Genomic DNA, 19,352 nt, shown 5'->3' with positions numbered 1-19,352 from the left:
GCTCCTGGCGGTCTCCGCCGTGCCCGGTGCTCCGCTGCAGCCGCTGCCACTGCCCGGCGCGACACCGCTGCAGCTGCAGCAACCACCGCCGGTCAGCTTCGTCCCCGCATCGACCGCGCCGGCGGGAGTCCCGATCCACTAGGTCCGGTTCCCGCCCTCGCCATCCCCGCTACCGGCTTGGTTGACCGAGTCGTCGTCTCAGCCGGTCTACACGCTGGCCTCGGGACCGCCGCATGTGTCGTCACAGCAGGCGCAGTACGGCGGATCCTCTAGCTCCGCGGGCCCCTACGTTGGCCTCGACGCGCCGCCGTTCCACGTGGGGGCCCCTGTGATCACCGACCCGGCGCCGCTGCTCCGCACCACCGAGTCGTACCCCCACGGGCCACGGCGGTCATACCCAGACGGCGCCGCGCTTCGCAAAGCTCACCTTCGCCACCTACGACGGCACTGAGGACCCCCTCAACTGGCTTAATCAATGTGACCAGTTCTTCCGGGGGCAACGCACGCTTGCGTCGGACCGCACCTGGCTCGCTTCATATCACCTTCGAGGCGCCGCACAGACTTGGTATTACGCTCTCGAGCAGGACGAGGGCGGCATGCCTCCATGAGAGCGTTTTTGCGAGCTATGCCTCCTTCGCTTCAGGCCGCCGATACGCAGGAGCCGGCTGGCGGAGTTGGGCCGTCTCCCCTTCACCTCTACGATGCAGGACTTCACAGACCGCTTTCAGGCCCTGGCGTGCCACGCGCCTGGCGTGACGGCTCGCCAGCGGGCCGAGCTCTTTGTTGGCCGTCTGCCGGATCAAATTCGTGTGGATGTGGAGCTACAGGGACCCCAGGACCTCCAGACGGCCATGTACTACGCTCGCGCGTTCGAGCGCCTCGCGGTGGCCATTCAGCAGGCGTCACCGTCTCGGGCCGCTGGGCCGCCACCTTGGCCGGACGTTCCCGCGCAGGGTCGGCCTGCTCAGGCTTCCGCGGCACCCCTAGCCGCGACTGCGGCGCGCCCGTTCCGACGGCTCACCCCGGTCGAGCAACTCGAGCGTCGCCGCCAAGGGTTGTGCTTCAACGGCAACGAGCCCTACGTGCCCGGCCACGTCTGCCACGACTTCTACCTGGAGGTTGCGGACTACATTGAGGAGGATGCCGCCGGCGCTGGGCTCGGCGACCTGCCCGCCCCAGCTGCCGCGGAGGTGTTTGGCGACGGGTGATCACCTCGAGGAGTTCCGCAAGCACTTCCCCGCCTTCCAGCTCAAGGACGAGCTGTTTGTGCAAGCGGGGAGAAATGTTATGACGGGCATATTAGGGGCTTAGCCCAGTTAGTTGTGGCCCAGTCTATCTTATCGTTATTAGGGGCTTAGCCCAATTATCTTAGTAGGAGGATTATATAAACTCGTGTAAGGATCCGTTTTGGAATTAAGCAAGAAGCAATCATATTTGCTCGGCTTCCTTAGGGAGCCGGGAGACCTAACCCTAGCCGCCTCCTCCCCTGCGCCATCTCCCTCTCAGTCGCCGCCTCCTCGCGCACGACGGCGCCCAGCCGCCGCCGGTCGCGAGTTCGTCCACGACCAGCTCCCTCCTTCCCCTACAACCTCCGGCCTAGACCCGGTAGAACCCTAGTTTCTACCAATAACCATGAGAGATGTACATGTAAGTTTATTTCTTTACAAACTAGTCTCGAGCTAAACATTCTCATATATGACTACGAAAGATGCACGTGTAAATTTATTTATTTTCAAACTTTTCTTGAGCTGGACTTTTTCGTATTCTAGTAGCTATCTATGTCACAAATTGGTGTGCATGCCAACTCCTATGCAAGAAATAGTGGAGTGAGGTGATCATGGCATGTTAGGCATGCACTTTGGAATGGTCTTTTATTAGTAACACACACTTTGGAATGGCATGCATTATGATAAAAAGGTTGAGCATTTTGTTCCTCATCCACGAATCAACTCAACACCAAATATCTTACAGGAACAACAGTTGCGTTTTGAGTAGGCAACTTGACATATATGATTACTCCCTCCGATTAATGATTATTGAGATATTTACATGGTCCCCCAATAAATACTCTGACCATCAATTTCTACAATGTTGCGTCAAAAAAATTAATTATATATTATGAACAAAATACTTCATGAAAATCTAGTAAGGGCAATTTAATATTGTCAATATTTGCAATATATACTGATGGCCAAACAAGGAAATATTTGACTAGCACAAACTGTAAAATAGCTTATATTATGAATAGGAAGTATCAAATAAAAACGTGAAATGCAAAACAGCTTACAGGAATAATGATTAGATCATATTTTGAATCAGAAGCATCCAATATGCATTTATCAGCAACAATCTTCATTCTTTGAGACCCAACAATATTTGTGGACTCGTCAACTGATGCCAACACCACATTTATGTTTGCCCGTCTTAAAATATCCACCAACATTATGATCTCCATCTCCTCAGACCCATTTGCAATTGGAATGAGAACCTGTTTCAGAGAGAATCAATGCCACACAACTTGGACTCTGATTGCACCTTTCCTAATATTTTCCCCATCAATGCTCATGGCCGAAAGTAATGAGGACTAGACAGATGGATGATCTTTATTTTTCACGTGCACTAGCTTGAATGTGTTTCACATAGAAACATGGCATGGGGGCGTTTTCACATACAGTGACAGTGTATGAGGGGAAATCAATAGATAGACAATAATTCATATAGCATGCTAGGGCATACGCAATCAAACCGAGTTTTCTTAAATCAAGCATGCACCTTTAGGCAGGCATTGCTGTAAATAAAGAAAGTGCAAGTATTCACCCTGGTGTTGCCCAATCCCATTTTCTTTACGAGAAATGCTTTAGGCATCCATTTGTCAAGCAAAACTTGTTGCCCTTTGTAAAAAAAGGAGAGACTTGCATAAGCATATTATCCTTTTTGTTGTAACATAAATTTTACATTAATGATGGTTGTACATGTAAAAAACAAACATTATTGAGCTAATAATTTAGCACAAATCATAGTTCAAACATGAACTGACCTGAGGTTTGTGATCAAAAGGCCATTCAACTCTGTTGACTTCTGTACTTCTTTCAAGAGCAGCATCAATCTGTAATATCCATGGGCAATTTCCAACAATGGCACAGTGGTCAGAAGGTGTTACAATACAAGAAAGAAATTGCACCTCATAAAGTTATAGCAAAAGAACATAGTCTAAAAACTTGATAGCAGTCTTCCCTAAATTGTTTTTGCTAGCATAAGGAACTGAAAGATAAATAGCACTTCCTAGAATAAAAACAACAATCTGAATTGCAGGTACAGTAGTACACTATTAATAAAAGTTTAACAACACATGAACAACTAAATTTACAAGAAATAGTCTAGTCAGCTAAAAGGCATGATACAAAACAAAGATATGCAAGTTTTATTTTGACGAACCAAAGTACTGTCCACATCTTCAACAGCGTGAGGCCCAAACAATTGCTCGACAAATGATAAAGCAAACTGAAATGCTGTCCCAGGACCACGACTAGTAGTGAGCTCTCCTGAAACCTGAACATTTGACTCAACAGCTCGGAATGTTGGAAGATCTCCTATGAAGGACGGGTGACAGGTGATCTTGCAAAAAAGGAATAAGGGTGCAATGTCAACTAAAGAAGATCTTGATCAACTAAACCTAGTCATGTAGCAAAAATGGCCACCTTTCTTCCCTTGTGAAGACCCCAGGGCATGAGAACAACAGCTGGTGCAGCACATATAGCACCATACAATCTTTTCTCTTCAGCTTGTCTAACCATAATTCTCTGAAGGATCTCGTTATCTCTCAGCCGTACTGAACCAGGCATTCCTCCCTGAACACATCGCCCCAACAATCAAAAATTAGATTTTATATACTGCCAGTTTGTAACACACATATAACAACACAGGTCAAGTGAGTGACAACGAAGAGATGGCATGCTGCAATCAGCACGAGAAGGGAGAAAATATGATGAAACAGTTTGAAATTTTGCAGTATCGAAGAGAAATGCTGAGAAATATTTGAATGCTCTCCCAAAGAGAGACTATAAATGCTCCATAAGTTTCTGCTGCTAAATCCAATAAGCTGTTCGGTTTTGGGAAGATCACTGGATAGGAGATAGGCCATTAGTGGTTCAGTTTGCTCGCTGTGCAATCTTACCTTTAGTACGAATTGGACAGTAGCTGAAGTTTTCACTCAGGGTTTTGGTTGTGTCACATTTAGGAGAAACCTTTGGGAGAAGACGGCTGTTATTTGGAGTTCTTTAAGTCAGTTATGTAGTGCGGTGGTTTTGTTGGAGCATGATAGACGTCATTGGACATTGGGGAAGAATGGCAAGTTTACAGTTCGTTCCCTTTACCTTACGCTGAAAGATGCTCAGGTTTCTTGGCCTTATAAAAAATGTGGTTCAGTAATATTCAGTAAGGATTATCTGTTGCATAGTTGGCAAATGTCAAGTACTATTACGGAACGTCAGGTTATTGCTTCTGGGATTTCAGCTTCAATTTGGTCTTAACGAAAATGTAGGAATAGTTCCAATAGTATTATTCCCACTGATCCAATCACAAGTTATTTTGATGATGGCTTAACCTGTCGTCGGATTGGGTTGTTCTTCAGAACCATATTCTTCAAAACAAACAATGGCAAGGAGCTTGGCTGGTACTGCACATGCCACCCGTGGTCTTTGGTCAAAGGGGGTTGAAGCTTGAAAAGCTGGAGCAGAGAGTAATTTCTTTGTGCTATTTTTTGGTGGTTTATCAGAAAGGGTCGCTGCATTGACTAGTTTGGCTGTAAGGTGTTGAGGCTGTCCTGCTTGTTATGTTGGAGTTCTAAGAGTCAGGTTTTTAAGGCTGGATGGGGCCAGCTAGGAGGATGGTGGTGTTGCATCAGGCCAAAATTTTCAGGATACCAGCACAGCCATGTTGGTGCCCAAAAAAACTGTTTATGTCCTGTTTTATCGTTTTTCAGCAATGAAAATAAGAAGCTCTTGCTCCTTTTATAAACAAAACAAATATTAAAATAATAATCGTAATAAGAGAGGTGGGTTACCGGGACAGCCACAAGGTCGAACACCTGGTCTGCACACGCTGCAATGGGCTTGTCTGCGATGATGCGCGTCCCATAGGAAGCCTCAATCTCGAGGCCGTCCTCCACAGAGGCCAGCGTTACGTCAGCGCCTGCTCGCCTGAGGACGCCGGCTAGGATGACTGCCTCCATTTCCTCTGTGCCCATGGCAATGGGCACAAGAACCTTCACAGTACAAAGCAGAAATTCAGGTTCTTGACGCTGTCAAAGAGAAAGGTAACTAGTGGAGACCAGACCTTCTTGGGAGATGGCGGCAATGAGACGGCCGTTGCGGCGGTGGAAGAAGAAGGAGCCGCTCGCATGACGGGGCGGAATGGCGATGTCCGCCTGTGAGGCGGGGCGTAGTGGGTTGGTGCATGCGGCGTCGGCGGCAGCCGAATAGCCATGGCAGCAAGGGAGGTCGGGGAGAGAAGGGGTTTAGACACGGAGAGCATTAGAATTTGGAGTTCGGAGATGAACAAAATCAAGCCAACAAATATGCAGCCTTTGAGCCGTCAAAGCACACACGAACTGATATAAGCTACGGCACCCTCACGGCCTCGCCCTCCTTCTGACTGCAAAATGGAGACGAAGTGCAGGTTTAGCTGGACTTTTAGATACACAAACTGCAATATGATATCTGCCAGTTCGAGAGAGCACTCCAGTTCAGATTTGATAGCTAAAGTATGAAGAAGCTAATTCTATTTGCAGGAAGTAATAACAGGTGACATTCCTGTTAGATAACTCATAACTCTAGGTTTGCTTACCTCTCTCTTATAACTCAAATCTCTAGGCATGGTCAATCAGTCGCTGTTGTATAAATGACCAAAAAAAAAAGTGGCAGTTTCAATGCATACAAAGGACCGTGGTTTGAGCTTGAAAAAAAAAGATGTTATTGTCTTATTTCTTCTATTCTTCTTGCCTTCCTGCAAATTATATTGAAACAAAATTACTAAATTGGTTTCCATATTTACAAAACTGCAGAATTATTACAAACTAACGGCAACGAGAATTAATTAAAGACCATGCTTCAATCTATCAAGCATTAATAATGCCGAGGGCCACGGCCGCATTTCCTGTAGAACTTAAGCTCGAGTTGAACTTGAGATGGCTAGGTGGAGCATACCTTTGGCTGAGGCGGAATGCCCAAGGACGGACGCCAGACGTCGAGGTCGAGACCACCGGCGCGCCGCTTCGTCGGTCAGCCGTCAGCCGGACGGGGCAGCAGCCCGTAGATCAGCAAGGGGAGCAGCCAGGAAGGAGATGGGAGGGGAGGAATGCTCGCTGCTACACGGGGGTCGCCGGATGGGCATGGAACGCACGGCTGCCGGGCGGCGAGCGGCGGCTGGATAAGGTTCGACGGGCACGGGACGACTCCTTTCTTCTCGTCGAAAACTCAATTTTTCGCTGTTTGTTATTGGGCTGACTGGCCGAGGCCCAGCAAAGTAGAGAAAGTGGGCTGCGCCCCAGGCTACCTTTTTGTTTTCTAGTCTCATGTCCTGCGCAAATCTGCGAAATCACTCCAACTCGCCTGGTTGCCACTAGTGGAGCACATGCAGCGCGCGACAACCTGGCAGTTTTTTTCCTTTTTTCGTAGATCCGTTTATTCAAACCGTTTTATCTCTCAAACCGTGCGTCCAAATCTCGAACCGCCTTCACAATTGGATTCCTCGCGTCGAGATCTTCAAAAATAGATCTCATGTTGATAGGTTTTGATGAACTTTTTTCAAAAAAAAACGAACGAAAAAACCAGACCAGGAGCATGGGTCTTTTACCTTTCCGAAAGAGGCACGACCGTGCCTCTCACAAAATCACAACCATGCCTCTCGCGGAAGCAAAACCGTGACTCTCGCAGAAAAAAAAAGAAGAGAAAACATGTTTTTTTTCGTTTCCGAGGAGGCACGGCCGTGACTCTCGCGAAAGCACAACGTGCCTCTCGCGGAAGCAGAACCGTGACTCTCGCGAAAAGAAAAAATAGAAAACATATTTTTTTTCGTTCCAAGAGGCACGGCCGTGACTCTCGCGAAAGCACAACCGTGCCTCTCGCAGAAGCAAAACCGTGACTCTCGGAAAAGAAAAAGAAACAGAAAACACATTTTTTTTTCGTTCTGAGAGGCATGGCCATGACTCTCGCGAAAGCACAATCGTGCCTCTCGTGGAAGTAAAACCGTGACTCGCGAAAGGAAAAAAAATAGAAAACACGTTTTTCTCCGTTTTCGAGAGGCACGGCCGTAACTCTCGCAGAAGTAAAACCGTGACTCTCGCGAAAGCAAAACCGTGCTTCTCACGAAAGCAAAAACGTGAATCTAGCGAAAGGAAAAAAAATGCGTTTTTTCGCGCAAATTTTTTTTGTCGAAAAGCTAAGGAGGCCCGTGGAAAACCAAAACATCGAAAGAAACCGTTTAAAAAACTGAAAACGCGGGCGAAAAAATAAAATCCAAAGGGAACGCCCGAAGTGCGACACGTGGCAAATGGCTGAGAGCGTGCCAAGTGACGCTTATCGTTGCGAGGCTCCCGAATGAGTCCTCATTAACTAGTTTTTTTTTTTTGAGACAATCCTCATTAACTAGTTGCTCTCGCAAACCTGGCCAACTGGACCGTACCTGGCAGGCTGGACCGTTAGCATGCATGCCCGGCTTGTGACTGGCTGGCCCGGCACATGGTTTACCAGGTCGTGTCTGGGCCTGGAGGCTGGGCATGCATGCTGGCCCGGCCCGGCCGTTTAGTTTTATTATTATATATTTTTAATTTATATAGGCCAATAGGCTGAATAATAGATCGGCTGACTACTAAACGTGTCGATGGGTCGCCCGTGCCTGGGCCTGGGTGGGAGGCCCGTGTGCCGGCCCGACATGGTCCATGTAATTAGTGTGCCTGGCAGGGTCGTGCTGTGCGGCCGTGCATGGCACGTACGTATAACTCAGGTCGGGCCTCGCTGACAAGCTCCGGCGCAAAAACGGGCGCCGGCGCTCCGGCCAACGGCCGAATCGGCAAGAAAAACGGCGCGCATCAGCGGATCCAAAACGGCGCGGCTAGGCGGCGCGGTCAGGGGTCAACGAACGAGCGGCGGTGGGTGACTACCGAGCGAAATCACCGACGGTGGAGGAGTGGCTACGGCACAACGGTATATAGACCAATAGGCTACCGATGTGTACATGTTATTAGATGTGGCTACCGATGTGTACCCAATGCGTGTTGGTGACAAGTTCACCATGGTTTTAGCTCCGACACTGAATCTATACACAGGTAACAGGACCTGATTCTTTTTACAAGTTGATCATGAAATAATTTGGCAACTGAATGAGGTGAATGCGGCTCATTATGTGTGGCAGTTGCCTAAATGTTGTTATTACCTCACATGCACTTGTCTTCATGGAGGACGCATGTTTAGGGGCTGATACTCGGGAAGCTCATGTTATTGCTTTCTTTGTTCCAGGCCGGTAGGAAAACACTTGCTGACAAGTATGACTATGTCATGCATGGAAAGCTTTACAAGATTTCAGAGGACAATTCCAGTAAAAAAGAAGTTACTAAAGTGTATGACTTCTCTGAACTCTAGATTAGTGGTTTTCTTTATAGTTTGTACTTACTAGGAAACTTCTTAAATCTTTGCAAAAGGAGCCCATTTTCTTACGAAACAGACAAAGGGAAATTTATTGATGGTGTGTTGATGGTCTCTTCTCGTTTTCGTACCATAAGCTTGCTGGGCTAGCTGTATCATGTGAATCACACTCACACCGTGCAGTACAAGTGCAGTTATTATTTTACTAAGAGCATTCACATTTTCTCACAATGCCTATTTGTATATCTCGAACCGACCTACGCCGTTTACAACACCTGGTGGCTCGTCGTAGGTGAGATGGCCGACGGCGTGGTCGAACTTCCGACTGAGGCCGCGAACCAGGTTGGTGACGATGGCCTTGTCGGTCTGCGGGATGCCACAGTCAGCGAGGGTGTTGGCGAGCATCTTCAATCTGGTGCAATACTCCTGGATGGAGAGATGACCCTGGTGCAGCCCGTGGAACTCCTCCAGCGCCTGCACCCCCTGCTGGTTCCGGTTGGAACGAAACAGGGTGTTGATCGCCGTGTACAGGACGATGGCGGTAGGGTTGTTGACGCGGATGGTGTTGGCGATCTCCTCGGAGACAGGGCCGTAGAGCCAACGGATGATGCACCAGTCGACCTGGGCCCAAACGGGGTCGAAGCGACGCTGACGAGCATCCACGGTGTCGTCGATGTGATCCGTGATGCCGAAGGACTGGACCACGGCGATGAAGAATTAGGACCACAGAGTGTAGTTGGCGGTGAGAGCTGCAGAGTAACAGGCATCGCCGAGTGGACGTTGAGGGAGAGGATGTAGAGAGTGGCACCGATGGCGAACCGGCCGCGGCGGCGAAGGGGTTGGTGCCGGACGAGGAGACATCGGAGAAGATATCCATCGAGGCTAGGCGGAAGCGAGATGCCAAGGATGGAGAAAGATTGATACCATGTAGAGAGGAGACACAAGGATTGAGTCAGGATGATCTCGTTAATTGACAGTGGCAACATATATACACAGGCCCGTACATCCACAGGTGCAAGTGGAGCCGCTGCACAGGGCCCCCAAAAATCTGGGGGCCCCAATTTTTGTTCAAGTACTATATATATATTACTAAATCCTGAGATTAACAAAGAGGAAAGACTGGATCGTTAAACTGCCAAGAAAAATAAAGTGCAGCCCCAGCCCAACGCACGTCAATTAATCCACCAAGCCCCAACGGAACAGCAGGCCCATAGCCCAACTCATCTCTCTCACGGAGAATTCCAGAAAGACTGAAGACGGATCGAATTCCCCTGTTCTTAATTTTCTCTCTCTCTACAACTCTATTCCTCGAGACCAGGACTCGCCGGCGGCTGGCGAATTAACTCGCTCGCAATTAACTCGCAGACTCCTCATCTCCTTTCTCGGATGGCTTCCCAATTATTATCCAAGAAGAGAGCCGTTGATGGCAAGTACACAATGAACTGCAGGTTCGTTTCCGCATCAATCTATAAATTAGGGCGTTTTCTACTGCTTCTTCCACTGATCCATCAATCCATCCATCGTCCCCTTAGAAAATCAAGAGGTTGGAACAGGCCTGGGTTGGAATCTCGCTGCTTGGTGGCCGCAGTCCTTGGAGGTGAGCAATCAGAGCACCAAGCGCCCCCGCCTGATGATCTGCATCCGTGAACAGTCAGCAACCAAAGGTTGTTTCGCCCCCTTTTCACCCCTTTTTTAGTTGATCTGTTGTTCTTTCTTGCATTTGTGTATCCTTGGTTTTTCTTAATTTTCTAAGATGTCTTCTAGTTCTAAACGCCCTGGTAAGAAGTATAAATCTGGGTATGAAAAACGTACAAGGAAGAAAAAAGCTGAAAATCTTATTCATTCTCTGAAGGGGTCTCTTGATAAATTTGTTGTGAAAGAACCACAAGTTTCTTCCGAAAATCAGAATATAGAGGCTGATGTTGATGATAATGTTGACAACATTCAGGTTGAGAATACTAATCCTGATGAGGCTAACCTCCATGGAAATGTCGTTGGCGCTAGTGTTAATGAAAACATGGATAGTTCATCTAATAAGAATAACATGGATGCATCTTCCGATGGTAATGTTTCTTTCCGGCCAGATATATTTGATCCAAGGAATTGGGATGCCCTTGACTCAAAAGCGATTGACATCTTGGTAGAAAATGGTCCCAAAAGAGATTTAACTATAAAAAAAGGCCGGAAGGATAAAAATAAAAGATGCTTTTCTTCGATATTTTACACAAGAGTTCTACCAAATGGAGAGAAGTGTGATAGAGATTGGCTTGTATACTCTAGAGAACTTGACAAGGTATTCTGCTTTTGTTGCAAATTATTTCGAAAGGGGCATGTAAAGGGTCATTTTCCTAGTGAGGGTTTTAATGATTGGGCACATATTAGCATTAGAATTAGAGAGCACGAAACAAGTGCCAAACATGTTCTGAATATGGTCACTTGGTATGATTTGCGACTACGGTTGCAAAAGCATCAAACTATTAATTGTGTAGCGCAGCGACAACTTGAGAAAGAAAAGGACCATTGGAGAAAAGTTCTATTTAGAATTCTTTTGATGGTAAAATTTCTTGCGAAACACAATCTTGCATTTCGTGGTACTAACTCGACATTGTATCAAGATAATAATGGAAATTTCTTAGGCTTGGTTGAAATGCTAGCTGAGTTCGACCCAATTATTCAGGAGCATGTTAGGCGCATAACAAACAATGAAACTCATGTTCATTACCTTGGTCATGGGATCCAAAATGAGTTAATACATTTGCTTGCTTCTGCAATTAAGTCAGAGATAATTAAAAAAAATTAAAGAAGCAAAGTATTTTTCCATTATACTTGTACCCCTGATGCGAGCCACCAAGAACAAATGTCTCTGATAATACGATATGTCAATGCATCTTCGACTTTTGTTTCCATTGAGGAATCCTTTTTAGGATTTTTGGATGTCAATGATACAACTGGGCAAGGGCTTTTTGATGTTTTGCAGGAAGAACTACGGAATCTTGACCTAGATATAGATGATGTGAGAGGACAGAGCTACGATAATGGTGCGAATATGAAAGGTAAGAATAATGGTGTTCAAAGGAAACTTTTGGATAAAAATCCTAGAGCTTTTTATTCAGCATGTGGTTGTCATAGTCTTAATTTGACACTTTGTGACATGGCAAAAACTTGTGGTAAAGCAAAGGACTTTTTTGGAATCATACAACGCATCTACACAACATTTGCTAATTCAACTAAAAAGTGGCAGATCTTGAAAGATAATATAGATGATACAACAGGATTGACTCTCAAGTCGTTGTCATCTACTCGTTGGGTGAGTCGAATAGATAGTGTTAAAGCTATAAGATTTCAGCTTTCGAACATACGAGAAGCTTTACTGCAAGTATCTGATATTGATAATGATCCAAAAACTAGCAGTGAAGCTAAATCTCTCGCGAATAATGAACTTGGTGATTTTGAATTTTTAGTAGCTATTGTTATTTGGTATGACTGTATGCCATCAATCTGGTCAGCAAGAACTTACAATCAAAGGATATGCTTATTGATGTTGCTATTGAGCAAGTGCAGGGGCTAATTACCTTTTTTAATGGGTATAGAGACACTGGTTTTTGTAATGCATTGGAAACAGCAAAAGAAATTGCACTTGAAATGGAGATCGATCCTACATTTCGTCAAAAGCGTGAGATTAAAAGAAAGAAACAATTTGACGAAAACCCAGATGATGTGTTAGTTTCTTCACAACCTGCACATGAATCATTTAGGAGAAAATATTTTATTCCTGTTGTTGATCAGGCTATCAGTTCACTTACAACAAGATTTGAGCAATATGAATCATTCCAAAAGAACTTTGGTTTTTTATTTACTTCTGATGCACTAAAATCATTGGATGAGAAGAGCTTAAAATATTCTTGTAGTGTTCTTGAGGCTGCACTAAAGAGTGGGGGGAAATCAGACATTAATGGTAGTGAATTATATGTTGAGCTAAATTTACTTAAAAGTTTCATTCCAAATGATAATATGGGGCCGGTTGATATCTTGAAATTTCTTAAACGGCTAGATTGTTTCCCTAATGCAACTATTGCATATAGAATTTTGTTAACTATTCCAGTGACCGTCGCATCAGCTGAGGGAAGTTTCTCCAAATTGAAATTATTGAAGTCCTATCTACGTTCAACAATGACACAAGAAAGGCTCAGTGGGTTGGCTACTATAGAAATTGAAAATGATATACTGGAGGGGGTTGCTTATGAAGATCTAATTGAAGATTTTGTATCAAGAAATGCTCAAAGGATGGCACGCTTTGGCTAACAGAGTAAAAGATGGACCTGTAGCTCAAAATTCTAAGATTTTCTCTTGTATTATGTAGTTCCTTGAGAAATCTGTACTGCTGTAGTGACTAATAAAAATAATGTTTAAATTGCCTACTTGACTTTCTTATACATGGGGCCTAAATTGTGATTTCGCTCCGGGGCCTCAATTTCCGGGGTACGGCCCTGTATATACACAGTCTCATACACACACAAGAAAACAAACTACCTAAGCTGACTCCTAGGCTATCTCCTAGAAGGAAGGTGCATGCGATCATGGGCCGTTGGAGTCTTGGAGAGCTAACGGTATGGTGTGGTGGCGTGGATGTAGGAACCGAAAATGTCTTCCAACACTTTGAATGCGAAACTACTTCGCGGATGACTGGTGAATGGATGATGCATGCACGATGTGCAATCGAATGGTGTCCCGCAAAGAGCTTGATGACATCACCGGCTTGATTATTAGTATCGTCCGTAAATCGTGCATAGACGTCGTGTGTATAGCAACGTTGCTTTGGATGCTAATCGTCCTCCCGCACTGATGTACTCTTTGGGCGGTAAGCCGGTAATATTATTCTAGATTGGTACCATGGCTTGTCTGGAGCGCCAGTCACTTGTTCTTCTTCCCCTGGAGCTCATTATGTGTGTTACTAATGTATCTTATCGATGGTTCTTGGATAGATTACAATGCTGCATGTGATGCTCGTAGTCTGGCTCCACGACATCTTTGTTTGTCTGAACTTTGCACACATATCTTAAGCAAATCTCCAGCAGGCGAACATCACACGGTGGATAGCTTCTTTTTTTAACACAGTACAATCGAAGTCGCTCACATACACAAGCATACACTCACCGCTATGAACGCACGCATGCACATCTTAAACCCTATGATCACCTTCAAAAGACTGAACCGGCATAGCATCTTGACGCCACAAGCACCTCGCAGTTGACTAGCTAGAACATTTAGCTGTTGCACAGATTTGGATTGGTTTGAAAGGGTTTTTGCGAAAAAGGACCCAAACTACTACAAGGAAAAGACACATCCATGACGTTATGACCCGAATAAAATTATATTTTGTCACTTACATGACGATAATTATGACAAAAACATATTACCTCTTCCTAAATATAAGATCTTTTAGAGAATTTCAATATGGACTACGTATGGATGTATATAAACGTATTTTAGAGTGTAGATTTACTTATTTTACTCCGCACACAGTCCATATTGAAATCTCTAAAAAGTCTTATATTTAAAAACGGAGGGAGTATATCATTATAGATGTGGTGGACATCTACTTCTATGATAGAAAATTATGACATAAAATGAACCTTTCATCCTGGGTAGGCTGAAGGCGCACTTGCATGATATTCTTTGAGCCGTCATGACTTTAAAAATCATGCTAGAAGTGGGGCAAAAAAACTGCAGGGATTTCTCGATATATGGTGGGTGGTCGGCCCCGAGCGATGTAGGGGTAATTTGCGTGTTTCTCTTGTACGCGCATGTGTGTGAGCCCTTAGCTTACTGAACCCAAGTGAGCCCTTCGCCCTACTAAACCCGAGCGAGCCTTTCGCACTATCAATTATAAAACCCGAGCGAGCCGTTCGCACTACTGAACCGAAGCGATCCCTTCACACTATCAAACCCGAGTGATTCCTTCACACTATCAAACTCGAGCGAGCCCTTCACACTACTGAACCTGAGCGATCCCTTCACACTATCAAAACCGAGTGGTCCCTCTGCACTATCAAATCCGAGCGATTCCTTCGCACTACTGAACCTGAGCGATCGATTTGTGACTCGATCAAGTTATTGCGATCTTGCACGGTAGTGTAGGAGGCCCGGTCGATCGCGCACGCAATACGTAGAGTCGAGACCAACCAGTTGTTGCATCGAGCCACCTTGCGCGACACGTAGAGTTGACCTAGCCGGTTGACTCTCGATGAATAGTCTCCATTGCTACCGCGTGCGTGTACACTCCACCCCAGCCGATTAGAGGTTGGATGAATAGAACCCTGTGGTAGGCGGTTAGCACTGAATGAGCAGGACCCTGAGGAAGCCGTGCCGTTTGAACAAGACCTCGAGGAAGCCGTGCCGCAGTGCCGTTGTACGCCACGCCCTAACCAGTTTGGGGTCGATGAACAGGACCTCATGAAGGCCGTAGGCATTTGGCGCCGGATGACTTGCAGTTTTTTTTCGAACCATGCAGGAGAGTTGCATGTATTATATTAAAGAAAGAGGGGTAAACAACACGACCAATCCAAAACAACTCAAAAAAAAATAGAAAAACGAACTACACACCCAACCGCGGAACAGCTAACATGCAAAAAAGCCCCTACAAGCCGAACACAATAACATGCAGTTAATGAAGGATCAAACGACCAAAACTCGCCACCTCCTACTGCCTAGCGTCAGCTTTGATTTGATCACCGACATTTTGCAAAGGTGTGAAGCGATTATCAAAGACTCTTCTGTTTCTCTCGCGCCATATGCTCCAGATTATCAAGTGAACTAAGGAGTTCAGAGATTTTCTCTTAGTTCCTTGAGTAATGAGTCTAGCATTGTGCCACCAATCCTGGAGAGACGGTAATCCTTGAGCCACTATCTCACTCAAAAACCAGCCCACTGAAGCACCATATTCCAAATAATCTGCATGACCGAGCAACCTATGCATAAATGATGAACGATTTCTGGAGTGTTATGACAGTAGCAGCAAGCAACCTGGCGAGGAAAACCACATTTTGCAAGACGGTCGTTTGTCCATACATACCCTCTGACGACCAACCATAGAAAACGTTTAATTTTCAGAGGCGCTCAAGTCTTCTAGATACCACTGGCCATGCTGCATTTTACCGCAGCACAAAAATGTGCATTATAAACAGACCTTGGTGAATAATCTCCCTTTGCCTCCCAAGTCCAAGTCCACTTATCTTCATTCGAGGGATCAAGATGAATATTGGTAACAATCTCCCATAAGTTTAACACCTAATGGAAGGTACGAATAGAAATCTGCCCCTTAATATCTTTAATCCAAGCTCCATCAATCTTTGCATCTGCAACAGTTCTTCTTTCTCTGACGACTGTTGAGACAGCGTTAATAACATCCGGTGCATAATCTGCAACAGTGGCCCCCTCAATCCATCTATCCGTCCAGAAGTAGCATCGCTGCCCATTTCCAAAACCACTCGAGCCGCAGCATTGAAAAGTTGTCTATTGTTATACTCCAGGGGGTTGAGCATGATACTCCAAAAGCGATCCCGAGCAGTACGAGCCTTCCACGCCCAACAGAACTTGAGAGCAGAATCCATAATTTCAAGGTCCAGTATGCCCAAGCCACCACACTCCTTCGGTCTGCAAACATATTTCCAACTCACTAAAAATGGCCACCATTCACAACTTCAGTACCCTTCCAAAGAAAAGCTCTCCTAATTTTATCAATGGCCTTGAACACCCATGGAGGTGGATCCAACGACGTGAGGTGGAAAATTGGTATAGCCGAACGCACGACCTGAACCAATATCAAACGACCACTCTGAAACAGAAAGCCGGTTTGCCATGTCCCTAATTTGTTCCTGATCTTGTCAATCAATCACTAGAAGTCCTCTTTGCGCAATTTTTTCAGACTAAGCGATAGACCCAAATACTTTATGGAAAGTTGTTCAATCTGACAGTTTAAGGTGTTACCAAACTCGGCAATCAGCTGATCCTCACAAGAAATTGGAGTTATTGAACTTTTGTTCATGTTACATCTCAGACCTGAGGCACTCCCAAAAATATTTAGAAGTACTTTAGTTGCCTCTACCTCATTATGTGCTGCCTTAAGAAAGAGAATGACTGTAACGCCCCGAGACCGATGTGCCAGGTGTCTTTCAGTTATTCGCTGTTGTTGCCTTGTCATTTGCTTGCATGTCATGCATTTAATATTATGTCATCATGTGTATCGCATTTTTTTTGAAAGAAAAGGTGGCTGAATGCCAACCTTATATTTCAAAACAGGTTAGAAACCTGTGAAAGTCACATGTTACATTGGTCCTGTGAAGTGCACCCAGGTGCAAGATCACAAGTAAGAGTAGAGTGGTGAGGGAAGGAAGACTACAAGAGCAAGGAGGGGATACCAACATGTCCGTCTCATGCATCCGAGCATTTTCCCTGTTGTCCGTTTTGCATTCCGGCGCTCCTATGTCCTCCGGTGTTCCCTTTTGCCTCTTTTCGTGTGCGGGTGTTAAACATTCTCGGATTGAACCAAGACTTTCCAAGCTGCCTTGGTTTACTACCAGTAGAACGCCTGTCAAGTTTCGTGCCATTTGGACTTCGTTTGATACTCCAACGGTTAACCGAGGAACCGTAAAGGCCTCGTATGTATTGCAGCCCAACACCCTTCCAAAGTGGCCCAAAACCCACCTAAACCCCTCCATCATCTAGGCCGTTCAATCACGATCGCGTGGCCGAAAACCGCACCTCATTTGGACTCTCCTACCTCCCTCTACCTATATATATGTGGCTCTCCCCGAATTTTTCGCGGACGAAACCCTAGATCTGGAGGTTGATTTTCGTCTGTCCCCAGATCTGCTTATTTTTATGCATTCTACATCGCATTATAACTTTGCATTCGTGGCTCCGTTTTGGGTGTGTAGCATATTAAATTGTCCGCCTCGACGAGTACTTCATTTCATTCCATTGGACCATGTTCATTTGAGTTCATCTTGATGCTCTAAATTCTGTTGTAAGAGTGCTAGTTTATATTAGTTTCAGATTCTTATCAGTATTTGAATATTTGTCATGTTTTCCATGATTGTTGTGTGCCTCCTATAAACTTGAGCCCTTCATGTGTTTTGAAGTATGTCATGCCATCTTTACATGGGTGTATGACATGTATTTTTGTGATCTTTGTGGTGACTAGCACAAGCATGCAAAGTAGCTCTCGTGATGTTGCTGATTACAGGGACTTAGAATTCTTCTAAGTCATTTCCCTGATATTATTTTTATGTCATGTATTCATGTTGCTACAGTGAGATCCATGCCTCTTTTGAGCATGTTCAGTAAGGATGATTTTGAGATATTGTTATGTTCTATCCATCCATGTCTTTGTTTGCAATTATGGAGTACCCTAGCATGACTCAATCTTGCTCTACGTTTGCTATAAAATGTTCCTGGCAGATTGTTTACGTGTTAATCAATTTTGCCGAGGTTGTTGTACTTGTTCCATGCATGCTATGTTGTTGTTCTTGCCATGTTTAATTTCTATGCCATGTCTACTTGCTGGGTGTATGCTTAATCTGTCATGCAATGCCTTGTGGTCAGTGCATCGAGCTCGCAAACATGCATACATGAATCTGTTTTGCCATGTTCCATTTTTCTGCCAAGTCTGAATCTGTTAACAAAAGTTGCTATGTTCACATGGTTGCCATTATATTTTCTGATCCCTTTTGGCTTATGGTTAGTAAGGGACTTTTGTTGTATGCTTTGAGTAGCTTCATACCATGCCTTTCTTTGATATGATATGTTCCTGTAGCATGTTGTTATCTTGCTCTAAACATTGCTTCCTGATGTTAAAATCCTGACATGTTATTTTCACTAAGTCTGTAACCTGATATCTTTTGCTCTTTTGCCATGCTTATTTGAACCTGCTATTGAGTGAATTAGCCTTAGCTCAGTGTTCATCTTTTGTCAAGAATCTTGAGTGGATCCCTGCCATGTGCTTTGTTGTTATGTTAGAGTGCAGTAGCTTGTTGTTCTTGATGCATCTAGATGGCCTCGTGCTGTTAACCGCAGCTTTGTGCCATTATTGTTTTGCTTGCCATTTGCAAACCGTGCATCCGATTCCGGTGATCTTTATATCGATTTCGACCGAAATCATCTCATCTTTCCAGCGGCACTCTTGGTTTTCCAAGTTGAGGCCTGATTCAATCTTTTCCTTCTGGAGCTCGCATATACATTGCATATCTCATCCCGCATATCATGCCATGTTTTGCATCATGTTGCTTGTGCATTGCACGTTGTTGATTGTGTCTCCCTTTGCTTGTGTTCTTGCTTTGGGTAGAGCCGGGAGACGAGTTCGTGTTTGAGGATCAAGCTTTCGTCTGTTGGGGAACGTTGCAGAAAACAAAAAAAATTCTACTCGTTTCACCAAGATCATCTAGGAGTTCATCTAGCAACGAGTCATTGGATGCATCTACATACCTTTGTAGATCGCGCACGGAAGCGTTCAAAAGAACGGTGATGATGTAGTCGTACTCGACGTGATCCAAATCACCGATGACCAGCGCCGAACGGACGGCACCTCCGCGTTCAACACACGTACGGAACAGTCACGTCTCCTCCTTCTTGATCCAGCAAGGGAGGGAGGAGAGGTTGAGGGAGATGGCACCAGCAGCAGCACGACGGCGTGGTGTTAATGGAGCTGCAGTACTC

The 19,352-nt window shown here is 45.3% G+C and overlaps 2 protein-coding genes across 3 annotated transcripts in view; one reads left to right on the top strand and one right to left on the bottom strand.

Annotated features, from left to right (window-relative positions):
- The window catches only part of LOC123150332 (protein DJ-1 homolog C), a 17,930-nt gene extending 11,426 nt beyond the window's left edge, over positions 1-6,504 (bottom strand). The window contains exons 1-8 of one of the 2 annotated variants that reach the window (XM_044570198.1): positions 6,204-6,499; positions 5,845-6,003; positions 5,335-5,652; positions 5,063-5,263; positions 3,699-3,848; positions 3,436-3,615; positions 3,038-3,106; positions 2,288-2,488 (exon numbers count right to left, since the gene is read on the bottom strand). In XM_044570198.1, the coding sequence (XP_044426133.1) occupies positions 2,288-2,488; positions 3,038-3,106; positions 3,436-3,615; positions 3,699-3,848; positions 5,063-5,263; positions 5,335-5,532 (999 nt within the window). In that variant the 5' untranslated portion in view covers positions 5,533-5,652; positions 5,845-6,003; positions 6,204-6,499. Of the gene's footprint in view, positions 1-2,287; positions 2,489-3,037; positions 3,107-3,435; positions 3,616-3,698; positions 3,849-5,062; positions 5,264-5,334; positions 5,653-5,844; positions 6,004-6,203 lie in introns of both variants that reach the window. The other variant, XM_044570199.1, reaches the window with a different exon arrangement.
- Positions 6,505-9,952: 3,448 nt separating this feature from the next.
- On the top strand, positions 9,953-12,427 carry LOC123151826 (zinc finger MYM-type protein 5-like). Its single transcript, XM_044571466.1, has 2 exons — positions 9,953-10,087; positions 10,172-12,427. Exon 2 carries the CDS (start codon positions 10,393-10,395, stop codon positions 11,437-11,439), a length of 1,047 nt encoding a protein of 348 aa, XP_044427401.1. The 5' UTR covers positions 9,953-10,087; positions 10,172-10,392; the 3' UTR covers positions 11,440-12,427.
- Positions 12,428-19,352: the final 6,925 nt, after the last annotated feature.

This window comes from Triticum aestivum, chromosome 7A (genome assembly GCF_018294505.1).
Source record: "Triticum aestivum cultivar Chinese Spring chromosome 7A, IWGSC CS RefSeq v2.1, whole genome shotgun sequence".
NCBI classification, from domain to species: domain Eukaryota; kingdom Viridiplantae; phylum Streptophyta; class Magnoliopsida; order Poales; family Poaceae; genus Triticum; species Triticum aestivum.
The sequence above is the reverse complement of the archived record's forward strand: the minus strand, read 5'-3'. Positions and strand labels throughout refer to the sequence as shown.

Coding starts and splice junctions, on each gene's coding strand:
- LOC123151826 (XM_044571466.1), top strand. CDS start 10,393: ATGTCTTCTAGTTCTAAACGCCCTGGTAAGAAGTATAAATCTGGGTAT.